Raw genomic sequence first — 17298 nt, 5'->3', positions numbered from 1 at the left:
AGTTAGTCATATTTGCATAACATACCGTGTTTAATGAATATCTATGTTTTAGCAGAATGCATGGTATGTGGCAATATTTAATAAGTTTGGATAAATGCCTTTTAAGGATTTTTGTTTCATGTATTCTTCTCTATAAATCTAGTATTATAAATTAAGTTTTTCCAAGTACAGTTGAACCAAATTTTAGAAGTCCCAAAATTAGTTTCTAGGGTTTTTTATATGCATAACAACAGGAATAGTTTTTATGTATATACATATACAAAAATTAAACCACTTATGAATTTAATTACTTAATTATATGGAAATTAATACAATCAAATGCTCTTAATATATGTTGACTACAGAGAAAAATGGTTTTTATGCTTAGGCTTGATTTTTCCCATAAAAGTTAAACATAATACTATGTGTGTATGTGTTTATATTTTATATCTGTATATATAATTTTTTCATATTTGAGCTTTAGTCAAATGCCAGCTTCCTTCTAGAACAATTGTGTCAGGTTGTGGCCCAACATCAGGGCTCACACACCACGGCAGCAAATGGATTTGTTTAATCGTTTAAAATTTTTGCCATAGTTAGGTGAAGAATTACATCTCTTTTATAATTTCCATTTCTAAAATTATTTGTTATCATAGACTTTTGTAATTTTTACTAACTACTTGTATTTATTCTTTTAGCATATAAGGTTCATATTTTTATATAGTAAAAGCTAATTTTAATAAATTGTTTCCTTTAGGATTTCAAGTTTTCATGTCATGCTTGTAATGGTTTCTGTTTTAAGATTTTGAAATTGTAAAAGTATAAGATGACGAATAGGATTAAATATGTGTATATATTTTTACCTTCTTTTTAAGGAAAGCTTTTACAAGTTAACACCGGTGCTAAAGAACAGTTATTCTTCGAAGCTCCCAGAGGGAAACGGCAGACCATCCCCAGTGTGGAGGTAGGAAGACAGCAGCGCTGTAACGTTGTTGATACGACTACAGGTGGTTACAAAGTCGATGCCTGCCATCACTTAGGGACACAGGAAGCCAGTTCTCAGATTATTCAAATTCCGGATTTTTTTTTTTTTTTTTTGAGTTTATTTTATTGGGTCAGACTACATAGATGGGTAAAGGAAGAGACACTGTATTGAGCAAAGGAACAAGCCCCAGCCAGTGTGGCTCGGTTGGAGCGTTGTCCCATAAACCAAAAGGTCGCAGGTTGAATTCCCCATCAGGGAACATGCCCAGGTTGAGGGTTCGGTCCCCGGTCAGGGTGTATATGATGTGATGTTTCTCACATCAATGTTTCTCTCCCTCTCCCTTCCTTCCCCCCTCCTTAAAATCAATAAGCATGTCCTTGGGTGAGTATTCAAAAAACAAGAAAGAAAAGGAATAAATTGCATGTATGTCTACTGACATGCTCCAATTACTTCCCTCAAGGACAAGAGAAGCATGCAATAGCAAAGAGGTCACATGACATGATGCCTAAGATTAGAATAGCATGTTGGCCAAATCCACCTGTTTGAAAAGGAGGAAAAAAATGTGTTCAGTTTGTGACTGATATTAGCAAAAATTTCTGACATGTCATGGTCAAGGAAGAAAGGTTGAATAAATGTTAACATGAAAGTGGCTTAATAGGAAGGGACTGTAATTTCCAACAGTGATTAACTGGAGAACATGCTTATCATGTATCAGGAGAAGTTTAGATGTGAAGGGTAAGAGTAAGTTATTTGATTATTCAAAGAGCAGAAATAGGCTTATTTCTTGTCACTATATGCTTATCCTCTTGAATGCACAGTGGATCTATAAGTACATCTTGAATAATGTTATGTTAAAATTTTTCTGTAGAACTAGATAACTTGGGAAGCTATAAAACCAAGACAACTAATAATTTTTCATTAAATTTTAAATTTTATTTATGACATATAATTACAAAGAAAAATATTAAGATTTCATTATTAATTTTTAGGTTTAGATATTACAGACTTACAGCATTTTTTTCCTTTTTAGGCAGAAAAAATTGGCTGGGCATCATGGACAAGTGTGCTTGGTTTATGCTGTGAGGGAATTTGGCCAGTAATTGGAGAAGTCACGGATGTAACTGCCTCTTGCCTCACCAATGACAAAATGGTTCTAGCTACTGGGGATGATTTGGGATTTGTGAAGTTATTTAGATATCCTGCTAACGTATGTGTTTTCCTTTAACTTTCCAAATGATTATAATTAAAAGTATGATTAAGGTAATGTCCTTTCATTGCATTTCATAGGTGAGAAGTGCTATTTCACTACAACAATAAAATATGAATATTACATACATAAGTTGTAATATGAAAGGTTTAGAATTACGTTCCCTATTCTTGATATCACATTTATGGATTTTATCCAGAAGTATTATAATTAATTATTTCATGCCTTGTTGTATATTATATTGTACAGTGTTTCTCAATATTAAGTGATGTTAATACCCATTTAAAGGAAATATTCCTTTTATCCCTAATATTATCTTAAATAATTTTAGTATTTTTGTATTCTTTTGATTACATATATTCCATATAAAATTTATATTTACTGCTTTAAAGTTTGTTTTAATCAATTAAATCAAAATACTATTAATACAACACTACAAAATTAAAATAAACATTGATTTAATATGATGAATGATGTTATTCTGCTAAAACCAAACTGTACAACTTCTTTGGAGTGCTGTATTATATTTCTATGCTTCTGTGTGATCACTTGATTCTCTTATCGCTTTCTTCTATTCAGACTACTGGGAAACACCACAAAAGTAAAATTCATGAATCAAGTCCAGATGCATTTATTCTTAATTGTCCCAAACTCATACATATAATTTGGCATCAACATAAGCATAAACATAAATTTGAAATAGGGCTCTGAGGTCATCTGTGATATTTAGTTCATGATGGTCTTAATTGCTCATATTACTATTTTTAGATCATCATTAAAGTAAAAACACACGTCTAAAAATTCTCATAGACAACTCAAGTGCCCAAGAACATAGTGTATCTATTTTAGATATACTTAAGTGGTAGAACTTTAGGTAATAAGAATGTGTTTCGGTAAAACATTTATTAGAAACTTCAACACCTGCATTTAAATGGCATAAGTGCCCTAAGGATAGGTTCTGGGATATTGGTCTACAGATTCCTTCTTCACCTTACGTTGGCAACCGCAGAATCTTAGGGGAACGACCTTCTTGCAGTGTTTTATTTCACTTTTATTTCAGCTAACTCTTAAGAGTCTTCATTTCCAGAGTATGAACTGATTTAGCTAGCATTATATTTTGTATATTTAAAACATCTCTTATATTAACATCCTTGAAAAGATGTCCATCTGAAATCTGCTTGTGATACATTACTCTGAAATTTATTTCTGTAACTTGGTAATGCTAGTGTTCTAAATTTAAAAGTTGCCAGTATCTAGAAAACCTGTATTTTTCTTTGTATTTAAAAATACATTTTCATATGTGGTACTTATAAACAAAAAGACTAATGAATTAAGATAAAAGACATTTACATGGGCATATACTCAAATGATCGATAATTACTTTCGTTTATATGGCCATCCTGTACATAGATATTTATATTCTGACTTTAAATCGTTGTTTTTATTTTTAACAGTGCCTGCATAGCCATTGTGTTTAATAGATGTGTACTGTTCCACAGATATGCACTAGAATTAAGAGTATTACTCTTAAGAACTTTTAAGGTATTTCAGGTTTTTCACTGCTATAAGTAAATACTGAGGTAAATAACTTCAGCACACATAGCATTGTTTAGCATAGATCTCTAGGAGGGGGATTGGTAAGGGAAAGCTCAGAACATTTTTATGCTTTTAATGCAGAATACCAAGCTGATGTCTAAAAAAGCTGTGTCCATGGTACTAGCAATATGTAAAACTACTAGTTGTATCCTGCCCTCACCAGATTGGGAACTGTTATTTCTTTATTCTAGTGAATTTCAGTATTTTCTCATTTTTTATAAGTTGCATATATCATGATTAATCCCTAATCATGTATTAAGAAAGGGATTCAAAATTATAACTGAAAGCTTTCAAGTAATGAAATTTCTCAGTAATATTTTGACTTTTATCTTTAGGGAAAATTTGGGAAGTTTAAGAGGTACGTGGCTCATAGTGCCCATGTCACAAATGTTCGCTGGACGCACGACGACAGCATGTTGGTCACCTCAGGAGGCGCAGACATGTCTTTGATGGTTTGGACCAATGAGACGGAGGGCTATCGAGAAAAGAGGTCTTGTGATAGTGAAGAATCTGATGTCGATTCTGAAGAAGATGGGGGTATGTTGTTTCACAGTATCTTAACTAAGATACGGAAACAATCAGTACAGCTGGCGTAAACTGCAGAAAACTAGTAATAACAATGTTTAAGTAATTGTGGTTTTAGTATATTTGTTTATTTAACGCCAAAGTTGGTTTTGTGACTCAAAAATAACAGGCTGTCATGTATTGATGACTTAGATATTCTTTATCTAGAAATGTAAGATAATCATCCTTAAATAAGTACTGTTAAAAAATATATAGTATCTAACCTCATGTTTTAAAATAATTCCTAATATACCAGTAATACCAGTTCATTATAGAAAAATTAGAAAATACATTTTACAGTAAATAATAAATACAGCATTCATAGTTTGACCACTCAGGGGCAACCTCTGTTAACATTTTGAGGTCTATTAATAAGGGTATATGCATTTTATACACACAATATGTTTTTAACAAAAATGGTATCATACTGAACCTTTTTTTTGTAGCTTGCTATTATCACTTGGTAATACTTTGAAAACATTGTTACATATCATTAAATATTCTTCTACATCATTGTTACTGTTGTTTTATAATTTGGCTATAATGTAATTTATTTAACTTGTTTCATATCATTGCACATCCTTGTATTCAAATTATAATATCATACGTGGTCTCTGTAGTTATCACTTGACAAATGATTCTTGTACTTTAATAGGCTATGACAGTGATGTTACAAGGGAGAACGAAATCAGTTACACCATCAGAGCCTTAGCAACAAATATGCGTCCCATGTTTGGAACCAAGCCTCATTTGCAACAAAAAGAACCTTCAATTGACGAGAGGTAACAGTCAAGTTTAAAACTAGGTGAAGAAAAAGATACAGATAATAAAAATTGAATGTATTGTTTAACAATGAATTTTTGCAAAAACTAACCACGGGCACTCTTTCATTACACCGTCCCCAGTGTCTCTTAGAAAACATGTTTTTCCTTAGATACTTTTTGGTGGTGACACTGGTTTTTGAAAGTAGTTTAGGGAATGATGCTATATATAAAGTCTATAGTTAAAGGAATCTTATTTGCTAATTTTATAAATGTATAGAGTGGGGCTGAGGGAGATCATAAAAATTGAATGCCATGTCAGGTGCGTTTTAGGAAGCACAGGAACAGAGACAGTAAATTCTGACAAGGCCTTTTGAGCCATGTGCCTTTAATCAAGGATAGAAAGTCATTGTTTCAAACAATTGTCCAAAAGGCAAGTTAAAGTAGAGCTTCTCTTTAATGGGAACTATTGGTCTCTGTCTAGAATCAGCAGATCAAAAACAAGAACATGTACAAAATAATTTTATGAGAGATAACTTCTTAATAAAGTATCTGAGCTAAGGTGACAGGTTGAGAGAGATGTTGTGAACCTGATGCTTTAAAAATCATTAGGGAAGAAAGAAAACAATAAAGAGGTATATAGATCAGTGAATGGCATGGATTTCAGAGGTTTTAACAAATGACCAAGGAAAAACTATCCAGAAGCAGCAAAGGAGTGAGAGGGGAAAACAACAGTGAGCTCTCCTGTAGAAAGCTGTGGCGAGGGAGACTTGGTTATGAGAAGTTCCTAAGAATATTTGAGGGGGAAATTAAAGACAGGGAATTCATCCACAGTGAACAGAATCTGTGGAAAATTCAAGGGAACGTACAGTGGGTGAGGGTAGGGCTGAGGAGCGTTGGAGCTCAGCTAGTAGAAATGATACCACAAGAAAGCATTGGCAGAGGCGTGGGAGCTCACACCCATGGGTTTGGTACTAGGGGAAGGATGAAGTTGGAAGGGTGAGGTCTCAGCATGACTGTGATGGAGAAGGGGGACAACTAGACAGGCACCCCAGAGTGCCCAGGGAAGTTCTGGGTGGCACACTGAGGTGCTGATTGCCTCCACAGCATGTTTCAGGGCCCCCCGTTTGCTGATGGCACACCTCGAATAATGATCAGTGTCGCCACCACAAATAAAGAGGCAAAGTATTGAAGTTAGAGATATGTGTCAAGAAAGTTGTACAAACCATAAACTGAATACCTGCACAGGATTCAAGCATGAGGCAGCTTGGGAGGAGGCAGTATCATAAATGCAAAGGGCATGGATTTGGATTCCAACAAATGGCTTAAACTACTCATTTTGTCATTTACCAGTGTGTGATCTTGAAAAACTGTTCATTTTCTCTGAGCCTCAGTTACCTCAGAGGTAAAGTGATCATGATATCTCCAACTTATGGAGTATTTCAAGGTTTAAATGAAACAGTGTGCATAAAGAATTTAGATAGTGGATATTTACCAATGACATCCCTCTCATGGAATGAAATACAGAGTGACCTCAGGAGTACCCTAGTTAATACTGAAACATTTTCTAAAATTATATATTCACAAAGTAATGAACAACTACCTATAGATTTGCTAATTAACCCTTTGAGTGCCAATGTCGCTGTGAACGACACTGACAAATGTTCCCAAAAGTGCCAGAGTCGCTCCCAGCAACTCTTTTTTCGATGGCTATAAATGTAAATAACAACGGAATAATTCGTGTTTTATGTTTTGTTATCCTTTTCTTATGTTGATCCAAATTTCGAATTAAGTGTGGCACTCAAAGGGTTAAAGTAATATATTTAAATATGCAAATATGGATATTCCTAATTAGAATATTTGCAATATAGTACTTACTGAAAATGAAAAGGGAGAAAGAGCTTGTTGTTTCCATAGTCTTTCATTTATTATATTGATTTTTAAAGAAAAGTATTATCATTTATCACATAAATTCGGTATGTCGGAAGGGGTGACCCGAGTTAACCTGTGGGCCATCTTTCACCCTCATTACTGACGTGACCCCAGCTCGGACAGCTGGAGACACCTGCTTGCTCATGAAGAGTGACTGGCTCTGTCACGGCTGTAATCCTTGCAGTTAGTTTGCATTTTTTTACAGCTAACCTCTGAAAAACTAGTTTTGAAATTATTTTGTACATTGTTCTTAAATTATAATACAGCTCTACTAAATATTTCTAAAATGTCGAGGCAGAAGCATCCAGTAATGTGAGTCTTCCTTTTCATGAAATGAAAGAATCAAAGGAAATAAAAAAGAGATATTTCTTCTCACCAACTTTGACTATATTTCTGAGGAAAGAAAATGTTCTGTATAAATAATTGCTTTAATATTTTAAATAACATATATTATTGTCATTTAAATATGCAATAAAATATTTTATAAACAGTTAAAGCAAATGCTTGTCAAATATATTGTCCACTTAAAAGAAAAATGTTTCTGATAACAATTTGATTACTACTCTAGTTGGTTGATACTTTTGTGTGGTATTTTTTCCTAAACGACTTTAATAATTTTGTTATTCTTTTTCTATGAATTTTTGTGAAGCAGATATCATGTATTTAGTTTATTGTCAATCAAATTTTTAACATTTTGAATAAAAATATTCAAAACAATGAGACATAAAATTAGATACTTTTTATTTCTTTAAAGTTGTCATATTACCTCTATTCTGCTTACTAAACTGGTACATTTTGTTCATCAACGGTTTTCATATATGTTTCTTACGTTTTTTCTTTTTGCTCCTTTTGAAGGCAGGGGGTAGTAAGGTAAGCATTTTATCAAAGAAAATACTCAAAAATTGCCTTGTTTTGGTATTTATAGCATTTTTAAATATATCTTTTCCCTATACCACATTGAACCACATTTGTCATGAAATAGTCAGAAAATGAAGTAGGACAGATCCTGCAAAAGAGTTTCATTTTAGAGGTATAATGTGTGAGTGTTGTTCTGAGCGTCTTCATTATGATCATTGGTTTTACAAATGACTTTTCATAAACTCCTGTACCCAAGGTAGTTTCAATTTTTCCTTAAATTTCGAAGACTCATAAAAGCAATCTGTTAACCACACATTTTTATCAGCGGAAGAACTTTGATTTTATAAACCTGTGTCATTTAATGCATGTTTAATACCTTTATTAATTTAAAAACATTAACATAGGACAGTGATGGTATTTGTATGTTTATGTGCAAGAAAGGACTCTGGGGTACTTCCATAGCAACTTTTAATGAGATGAAAATGTCTTCAAACAGTTTCTGAAACAGAACGATGTGGAAAAGGCTAGTTTAGAACTTTTTTTAAAAGGTGCCATTAGGAAAATTCTGGAAGATAAGGATGAAAAAAGTAGGTGTGAAAGCAGATTGTATGGAAATTCAAATACAAGGCACTCCTTAATTGGCAGTCAGCAGCAATTATGTTTTTTGCAGGGGGTGGTGTGTGAAGGTGAGTCAAGAGTGTGATATAATTTCTAAAAAGGCCCTCATAATCTTACACTATTTTAACAGAAATGAAACGTTCAGTTCCAGCCTCAGATCTGGAGTAGCGTATTTAGGACTGATCTCTGCATTTTAAAGGACAGTTTACAGTGGTCTAGAAGGCAGCACAGGATGAAGGAAAGTTGGGCGGCCACTTCACATGAAGACTATTTCATTGCTGTAGGAATCTCTTGTTTCAAAAAAAAGAAAAACAACACCCCAAACTAAGTGGAGATGATATTGCTGCCTTGGGTGCGAACAAGCAATGCTTGTGCAGAGCTTGGATGACCACTTGTGCCTGGTGCTAAGAAGGGGTGGTCCATACGTGTAAAGAGGGTTCCTGGTTTCATTGGGGGGGTTGATGAGATGGCTTGTGTGATCCCTTCCAGTTCCGTTTTGGTCATTATGTTATCAAGGGAAATTTTTTTTAAGGTACCTCCTTTGCTATCAAAATCCCAAATCCAGCTTGGGTCCCGAGTGAGTTACTCTGCCTGCTCAGTTGGACTGAGCTCTTCTGGGTCAGAGTAAGAGGAGCTGAGACTCTGTAAACAATTTCCTGAGTAGCAGCTCCAGTGTTACCAGCCTTTTAAGTTAGAGGTTAACATTTTACTGCCCTTTCTTAAGAACAAAGATAAGCTTTAATATTTTGTTTGAAATTCAGACTGCCCAGTAAAAGAATAAAAATGGCACGTTTATAGCACAGAACATGTTGAAGTCTCATTTATTTTTCTTTTTCACATTCTTTCTTATTTCCCTGCCATTAATGGAATAACTTAAGCTTTTTCTTATATGTAGTAATAGATGAAAGCAGTAGGTCTTTAATATATACAGTGAAGTTTATCTGCATTAAACTTGTAAAAATATTTTATTATAGGAAGTATTTTACAAGTGTTTTAAATTCAATCTGTGTTGTAATCTTTTCCCTTTTTTATCTGCTGCTGAAAAGAGGTTCCAGGTAATCCTCTTTCTTTGCTATATTTTATGAGGCCTGATTTTGTATTTTTATCTTCTTTTTTATTTCCCATTAATGAGCTACACTGCTTGGTGTTCTTTTCCGCTAATCAGTTTTTCAGGTTTTTCTCCTTTGAAATGAGTGTTTCTGAAATGCATAACATCTTAGTTATTGAATTCATACTACATAAGTAACTGCTTCTCTAAAGCTTGATCCATTTAACTTGTATAATTTTATAAGCTGTATAAATTTAAGCAACAATATATCTTATATGAATTACATTTACAGAAATTAAAATATGCATAACTTTACACAGGATTGCCTAGATAAAAGTTACCTGATTCTTAAAGCTGTCAAACGGTAACATTGACCGAAGTTCAACAAAAGGACTTGGAAGCGAAGCCAAGGCTGCTAGCCTTCTCTAAAATGATCCCAGCAGAAATATTTTGGAGTTAAATATCATAAATTTCAGTAATATTTATTAATTATATGCATTTTTAAAAGTACACAAAAAATATTTGAAACCAAAAATTTTATGGTAATCCGAAAAGTTCTCTACATAGTCTTGTAAGTGCGTTTAATTTTTGTGCCACGGATCAGTCATGCTTACATACTTCCACATACTGCTCCATAGGAAAATACACATTTCTTTTATATTACATGTTCAAGATATAACACCTCATTTACTTTTTTTGGAAAAATAACTTGAAAATCATTTTGAAAATACAAGTTATTGTCATGCCTTTATTTTTGTGGATTTTATTCATAAATGTTGGAATTTTCACAAGAAGGTTAATTTATATTGTTTCCTGATTTAGTTGTAAAGATTGAGTGTCAGCTTAAAATTTGGAGGGGGGAGTTGACACATGATTGATTTAGATTCGGTGTTAAGGTTATTAAACATTTGAATAATGGTTATAAGTTTCAAAAACATTTAAAAAGTTGTTAGGGAAGAGCCTCCACATGTAAAGGACTCAAAAATGGGAACTCTGGACACCTAAGGGGGCATGATGAATAGATCCTGAACTTCTAGCGGGAACAGGGGAGAGGGACCTCGATTTTTGAGAGCTACTGTGTAGGTAAGTTGACGAGTGTTTGGTAACTGGTGAGGATACGGGAAGGAAGGAGCTGGAGGCAGCAGTAGCAGTAACCACCTGGGACAGAGTGCTGTACGGTCCCAGAGCTGCGTAACTGGGAAGCGTCTTGCTTCACCGACGTTCGTGCCATCAGCATGGTAGGGACTTGCGGACGAAGAGGAGGTAAAGGGCGCAGAGGAGCAGGACGAGTCCAAATTTGAACTCAGGCATGATTTTTGTTGCCAACAGTGTAGAAAGTTCATAGAAATTTTCAAAATTCAGTTCAAGAAGACTCTGCTGAGAACCTACCGTATGTAAAATATGTGATAGATAATTTAGAGCAGTAACCCAGGCTTTGTTGATAATGCCCCCCATCAAGAAGTTTTTGAGTTTGTAAAACTAACATGTGCATATTTTTTATAAGCAGTCTGCTCCTGTACTAGTATAGTATTTACATTAAGAAACATACACCAAAGAAATTAAAAGTAAAATGAATAAAAGGTCCAATATTTTCTTTCCACTTCTGTGTTTTTTAAGATACTAAGAGGCAAAGGGTACAGTCTAGTGAGCAACACAGCGTGGGTTGGTTTGTACGAAAGCGTGGCAGACACTTCTCTCCGCAGGGCCACTGAGGGAGGCCCCGTGAGGCGTCTGTGACCGGTGCCTTCCCTCACTTCCCTTCCCTGTTCCAGGCCCCCCGTGAGCCGGGCACCACCCCAGCCAGAGAAACTGCAGACAAACAACGTTGGCAAGAAAAAGAGACCCATAGAGGTGAGGAAGACCCATTCTCTGTGTTCACGTGTCCTTTGAAATGTCTCCAGACTTCATTCTGTTTTCTTCTTGTCAGCTACTCAAACTGTGTTATTATTTTTCATGAAAATAAACATATTGAATAATCTTTTCTTTGGTTGTAAAAATTGATTGCTAAACTGTCAAGTCTGAGGTTTAGATGGACATCCTCTATTTCTCCCAGGCATTTCATAATCCTGTATCAGCAGCAACAACCAAACTGTGTTAAATCAGGTCAAAAACAAGGCATTTGCCCTGACTGGTGGGCTCAGTGGACTGAGTCCTGGCCTGTGAACCAAAGGGTCACTGGTTCAATTCCCAGTCAGGGCAAATGCCTGCGTTACCCGCCGGGTCTCCAGTTGGGGGCGAGGCATGCAAGAGACAACCACACATTGATGTTTCTCTCCCTCTCTTTCTCCCTCCTTTCCCCTCACTCTAAAATTAAATAAAATCTTAAAAAAAAAAAAAGAAAGAAAGAAAGAAAGAAGGCGTTAAAGCTGTGGGAGGGCGACTCTTGTACTCCCCATCTCACTCAGTCTCACAAGGTCAAGGGAAGTGGTGGACACTTTAGCGTGAGTCATCAGAGGCGGTGGCCTTCGTTTTGTGCACCGATATCGGTGTACTGTGTGGGTCCTTAAAAGGACAACACTTGGCCATAATTTATATTGAGTTATGTATGCACATCAGACATTTTGACGGATGCACACAAACCTGAATGGTCTTTTGGACAAAAGGATCAGTGTTTAACTCATGAAATCTTAAGAACTGAAATTCTTGGAATCCGATGACCTTGTGATTCCCTTTTTGTTTTTATAACTTTATGTAGAAAAGGACAGAACGTGTGTTTTAGCTGTCCAAAACAGGTTACATAATGAAGTATGTCTGGCTTAATTTTGTGTTTGCAGTTTGTAAAACATCAAAAATGCAACCTCGTGATTTTGTCTGAAGACACCAGTCCCGTATACAACAAAAAATGGTGACTATTTAGACATGAGGAGTTGTATAATGGTTTTATCATCATTATAGGACCTTGTGTTGGAGCTTGTTTTTGGCTATCGAGGCAGAGACTGTAGAAATAATGCTCACTATTTAAATGATGGTGATGATATCATTTATCATACTGCATCTGTTGGAATTCTGCACAATGTTGCTACAGGTAAGAAACCCTGATTCTTTATCCCTGCTTTGTTTTTTTAATTTAGGACTTTTTCTTTAGTATCTTAAAGTTCTTTGTTGAAACTATAATTAAAATACATGAGCCCAGAATATAACTACTCCATACTATAGAATTTCTATTAATATTTCAAGTAACCAACTTTACAGTCTGAACAGAGTATAATAGCAGGAAAGGATTTCATAATGCAAAGTGCGTGTAGGTCTACTAGAAGTAAAGGTTTACCATATGTTGAGACCATGTTTTATAGTGAAACCATTTGTAACTTCATTCTATTTCCCCGTAACCTTAACATGAAATCAGGTAGTTCAGATTGTGGTCTCTCTGAAAGAGTTGATTGCTGGGGGGTGGGGAGGAGGTGGTTGGTATTCTTGCTGAGACTTTGGAAAGCTAAGGAAGTAAGCTAATAAAGAAAGTTGCTTGCCTGTGGCTCTGCTGATGATCCTTTTGTTTGATTCGGGAAGGTAGGAAAATAGTTCTTGAAGTTTATATCATCTATTAGATCCTTGAAATGCAAATAAACTTCTCTTAGCATCATTTGATGACCAATGATGTAATAATACTACCAGTGACATTCAGTATTTAATTTTGAATTTGGTTTTATTACAAAAAATTTAAACTTGATAAAATCTGAAAGTTGGAAGTAAAACTAGAGATTATCTAGTTAAAACATTTCTGGCTTTTTCTTTTGGTAACTTCACTCCGAATAGGTAAAGAGTCCCCTATTTCTGGTCAGTATTCATCATTAATATACTTTTTCTATTTTGGTTTCCTAAAGAAAAGGACTCAACAAGATCACACAGAAATCAGTGGCAATTTTTCATTTAATAGTTCGGGTCATTTAAAAAATACCACTTAGAAAATCCTCTTTAAGTGAGGCTTCATGTGTCCTTCAAAGAGAATAGAGAAGAATAAGAAAAGAAGCTAGAAAGGGATAACTGTATAAATAGTCTCTCATGTGTGTGCAGTCATGCACTGCTTAGTGACGGAGAGACGTTCTGGGAACTGCTTAATTCGGGGACTCTGTCATTGCGCGAACACCGTAGAGTGCACCCGTACAGATCCGGTGGTGCAGCCTGTTACACACCTGGCCCGTGGCTCCCAGACTGCAGACCTGGGTAGCATGTTACTCTATTGCATACCGTAGGCAGTTATAACACGATGCTGAATATCTGTGTGTCTAAACATATGTGAACATGGAAAAGGTACAGTAAAAAATGCAGTATGAAAGACTGAAAAGTCGTGCACCTCTACAGGGCACTGACCGTGAATGGGGCTTACGGGACTGGGAGCTGCTCTGGGTGAGGCAGTGAGTGAGTGTGGAGGCCCAAGGCATTGCTGTAAATCACTGAGCACTTCATAAACCCCGTGCACTCAGGCCACACTAAGTTTATAAAACAGCATGGAATGAAGTCAAGCACGGGAGAAAAGTGATGCAATCCAGAAGCACAGTGAACGTGAGATCCATGAGGCTTCTGCCAGTGTAACACGGCACACTTTTACAGCAAGCTGTTTTTAAGTAAAAAGAGTACACTCTAAAATAACAGTGAAAAATATAGTATAGGAAATACATGAACCAGTAACAGTCATTTATTATCTTTAACAAATATTATATACTATACATAATTGTATGTGCTACACTTTTATATGACTGACAGCGCTGTAGGCTTGTTAAACCAGCGTCACTACACACATTTGTAATGCCTTGCGCTTTGCAGCAATGCCACTAGGCGACAAGACTTTTTAAGCTCATTATAATTTATGAGCTGTCTTTTTTTAGTTGGTTTTTAGAGAAGGAGAAAATGAGGAAGGGAGAGGCAGAAACATCTAATCTGTTGTTCCACTTATTTATGCATTCATTGGTTGATTCTTGTATGTGCCCTGACCGGGGATCGAACCCACAGCCTTGGTGTATCGGGACGATGCTCTAACCAATGAGTAATGAGTTACCCAGCCAGGGCTGGAACAGCTCGTTGTCTGATATGTGTCTGTCGTTGACCAAAATGTTAATGCAGCACTTGACTGTCCTTTATTTTATTTTAAAAATATTTTATTTATTTATTTTTAGAGAGAAGGGAAGGGAGGGAGGGAATGGGTGCCCCCAACTGGGGACCTGGCCCACAACCCAGGCATGTGCCCTGACTGGGAATCGATCCAGGGACTGTTTGGTTCACAGGCCAGTGTGCTATCTACTGAGCCATGCTGGCCAGGGCTCTGTTCTTTACTTTTTTATTATTTTAATTTTTTATTTGTAATTAGTCACCTTTCTAATGATGGGTATAGAGCAGCGGTTCTCAACCTGTGGGTCATGACCCCTTTGGGGGTCGAATGACCCTTTCACAGGGGTCACCTAAGACCATCAGAAAACACATATATAATTACCTATTGTTTTTGTGATTAATCACTATGCTTTAATTATGTTCAGTTTGTAACAATGAAAATACATCCTGCATATCAGATATTTACATTACGATTCATAACAGTAGCAAAATGACAGTTATGAAGTAGCAACGAAAATAATTTTATGGCTGGGGGTCACCACAACACGAGGAACTGTATTAAAGGGACACGGCATCAGGAAGGTTGAGAACCACTGGTATAGAGAGACAGGGCAGAGGGGAGACTAGACACTTACTTGGCCTCTCACCACTTTGGGGACACATTGCTACATTCACAGTCTAGGAAGTCTTGGTCTATCAGACTGTTAATTTAGATGATTTAACTCAACTCTCAGCCCCAGAAAATATGAAGCACATTGCACTTTGAGAAGTATTAAAGTAATATTAGATCTGTTGAGTTGTTTTGGGGGGGTTTCCTTTTTTTTTTCTTTTTGGTGGACCTTTGCCTCTATAATTTGGACCTGACCCACCATCCTGACCTCATCCCCCGCCTGGTGTACCCCCTGCGCGGTCAGAGTCTGTGCGGTCTCTTCACTGTAACTGCTACTGGACGAAATGCATTACTTCTTTGATCAAAACTCTTCTGTACCTCCCCACTGACTACAGAATAAATACGAAATTTAACAGGATGTCACTTAAAATCCTCTAATTCTAGTTCCAATTCACCTTTCAACCCATTTTCCTCATTTTTCTTCCCTATGGCCCTACACTTCAGATAAGTGAACCCTTTGTGTGCATACCCAGCGCCTTCCTGCCTTTGGGCCTTCACTTACTCTGTCCTTCTACCTGGAATGTCCTTCCCCGTCCCCCTTCACATTTACAGAATCTGCAGGGTCTTCTGGGAGTGCCAGATGCCGGGGATACGAAGACGAAGACGCTTCTCTGCTGCGAGAGCCCGTAGCGCTTCGTCTTGAACTCTGCGGCACTTGCCCTCTTCAGTCTGGTGACGCATTGGTTTATGCCTCGCAGGGCTCCATCCTGTTAAATAAAGGTTTCTGGGTCATTCCCCATCCTTACGATGATGTACACATATTAGCTGCTCAAAAATGTGTGTTAAATAAGCAAGTTAAACAGAGCAGTTTATTGCTGTGGATCAGTGCATGTGGCTGTTACAAAGTTTTCAAACTTAATTCTCAAATTCTTTTTTCGTAGGAGCTCAGAGTTTTTATCAAGAACATAATGATGACATTCTGTGCCTCACTGTAAATCAGCACCCCAAGTTTATCAACATAGTGGCAACTGGCCAAGTAGGTATGTTTGTATATTTTAAAAGAAACAATTTTAAGTAATTGTGTTGTTCAAATTAATTCAGTATCCTAGTGGAACCATTGAAATATATTTGCGTATTGTTGAAAAGGTATTTGCACATAAAGCAACGCCCAGTTTTACAGTATTATTTGCTTCCAGGTATCTTTCTCTCGCTTTGGTTATCTGAGTTGATTCAGACAGTTCAGAATTAGGAATAAGCTGTTTTATGGTGGTTGAAATAGTAGGATCTAGTTCTTCAGCAGAAGTTTCCGATCAGCAAAAAGGCTTAATGTTACAGTATGTAAAGCAGAAAGGAAGAATCGGAGGAGGACAAGGTAAGTAAGGGAAGCCAAGAAATAAGTAGGCTGGGAGGCAGAACCTCTGCTTCGGCAGCGGTTAGGCTGGAAAGGAGAGAGAAGCCAAGTTTGTTCCGTGTTCGTAAATCCCCTCTGCCTTTTTCTTTTCTTGGAATTGATCTAATTTGCCAACTGTTTTGAAATCATCACCTGCACTGCTGCCTTTAACTCTGTAGAACCATAAACTTAAACAAAGGCCGTTACTCTGCAAAGAAAATGATGAGAGGAGAGCAGGTCTCCTTAGGACACACCTGCCAGTCAGCAATCACCATGGATACCGCGGAACAGATTTTGTCAGTCAGATCCTCACAACTCCGGCATAGTTTTAAAACTGATCGGAACCATGGGGTTTGTTGGATCTCAGTGGGCCTCAGTGGCTAAGCCAGATCTTCAGGTGTCCTTTTCTTCTTAAATAAGATAATTTATGCTGTTAATATCTTCATTCTCACGCAGGTACTAAATTGATCAGCTAGATACTTATTTTCTGGGTTGCTTAGTTCTACAGTTACGCTACAAAGACCCTTGTATTCTTCCTTTCTGGAGAGTTTTCTACTTTTGAGAAGAAAGTAGACCAATACTTCACCCATTAGATACAAAATCTTTGAATATAAATACGTAGGCCTAACCCCCTTTTCTGCTAAGTTTTTTGAAATCGAATTTTATTTTTACTCCGCATGAAAACGAGAGACCATGTTATCACCATT

General features: G+C 36.4%; 1 protein-coding gene across 1 annotated transcript in view; it reads left to right on the top strand.

The window, feature by feature from the left end:
- EML5 (EMAP like 5) overlaps window positions 1–17298 on the top strand; it is a 128356-nt gene that overhangs the window by 89183 nt on the left and 21875 nt on the right. Inside the window, exons 24-31 of the mRNA XM_090271281.1 lie at window positions 855–943; window positions 1995–2171; window positions 4103–4304; window positions 4987–5113; window positions 7880–7894; window positions 11321–11399; window positions 12444–12573; window positions 16143–16241. Of these exons, the coding sequence (XP_090127407.1) occupies window positions 855–943; window positions 1995–2171; window positions 4103–4304; window positions 4987–5113; window positions 7880–7894; window positions 11321–11399; window positions 12444–12573; window positions 16143–16241 (918 nt within the window). The remainder of the gene's footprint in view (window positions 1–854; window positions 944–1994; window positions 2172–4102; window positions 4305–4986; window positions 5114–7879; window positions 7895–11320; window positions 11400–12443; window positions 12574–16142; window positions 16242–17298) is intronic.

Source organism: Furipterus horrens, unplaced genomic scaffold (genome assembly GCF_987537825.1).
Source record: "Furipterus horrens unplaced genomic scaffold, mFurHor1.1.pri manual_scaffold_3, whole genome shotgun sequence".
NCBI lineage: Eukaryota > Metazoa > Chordata > Mammalia > Chiroptera > Furipteridae > Furipterus > Furipterus horrens.
This window is presented reverse-complemented; position numbering and strand designations above follow the sequence as displayed.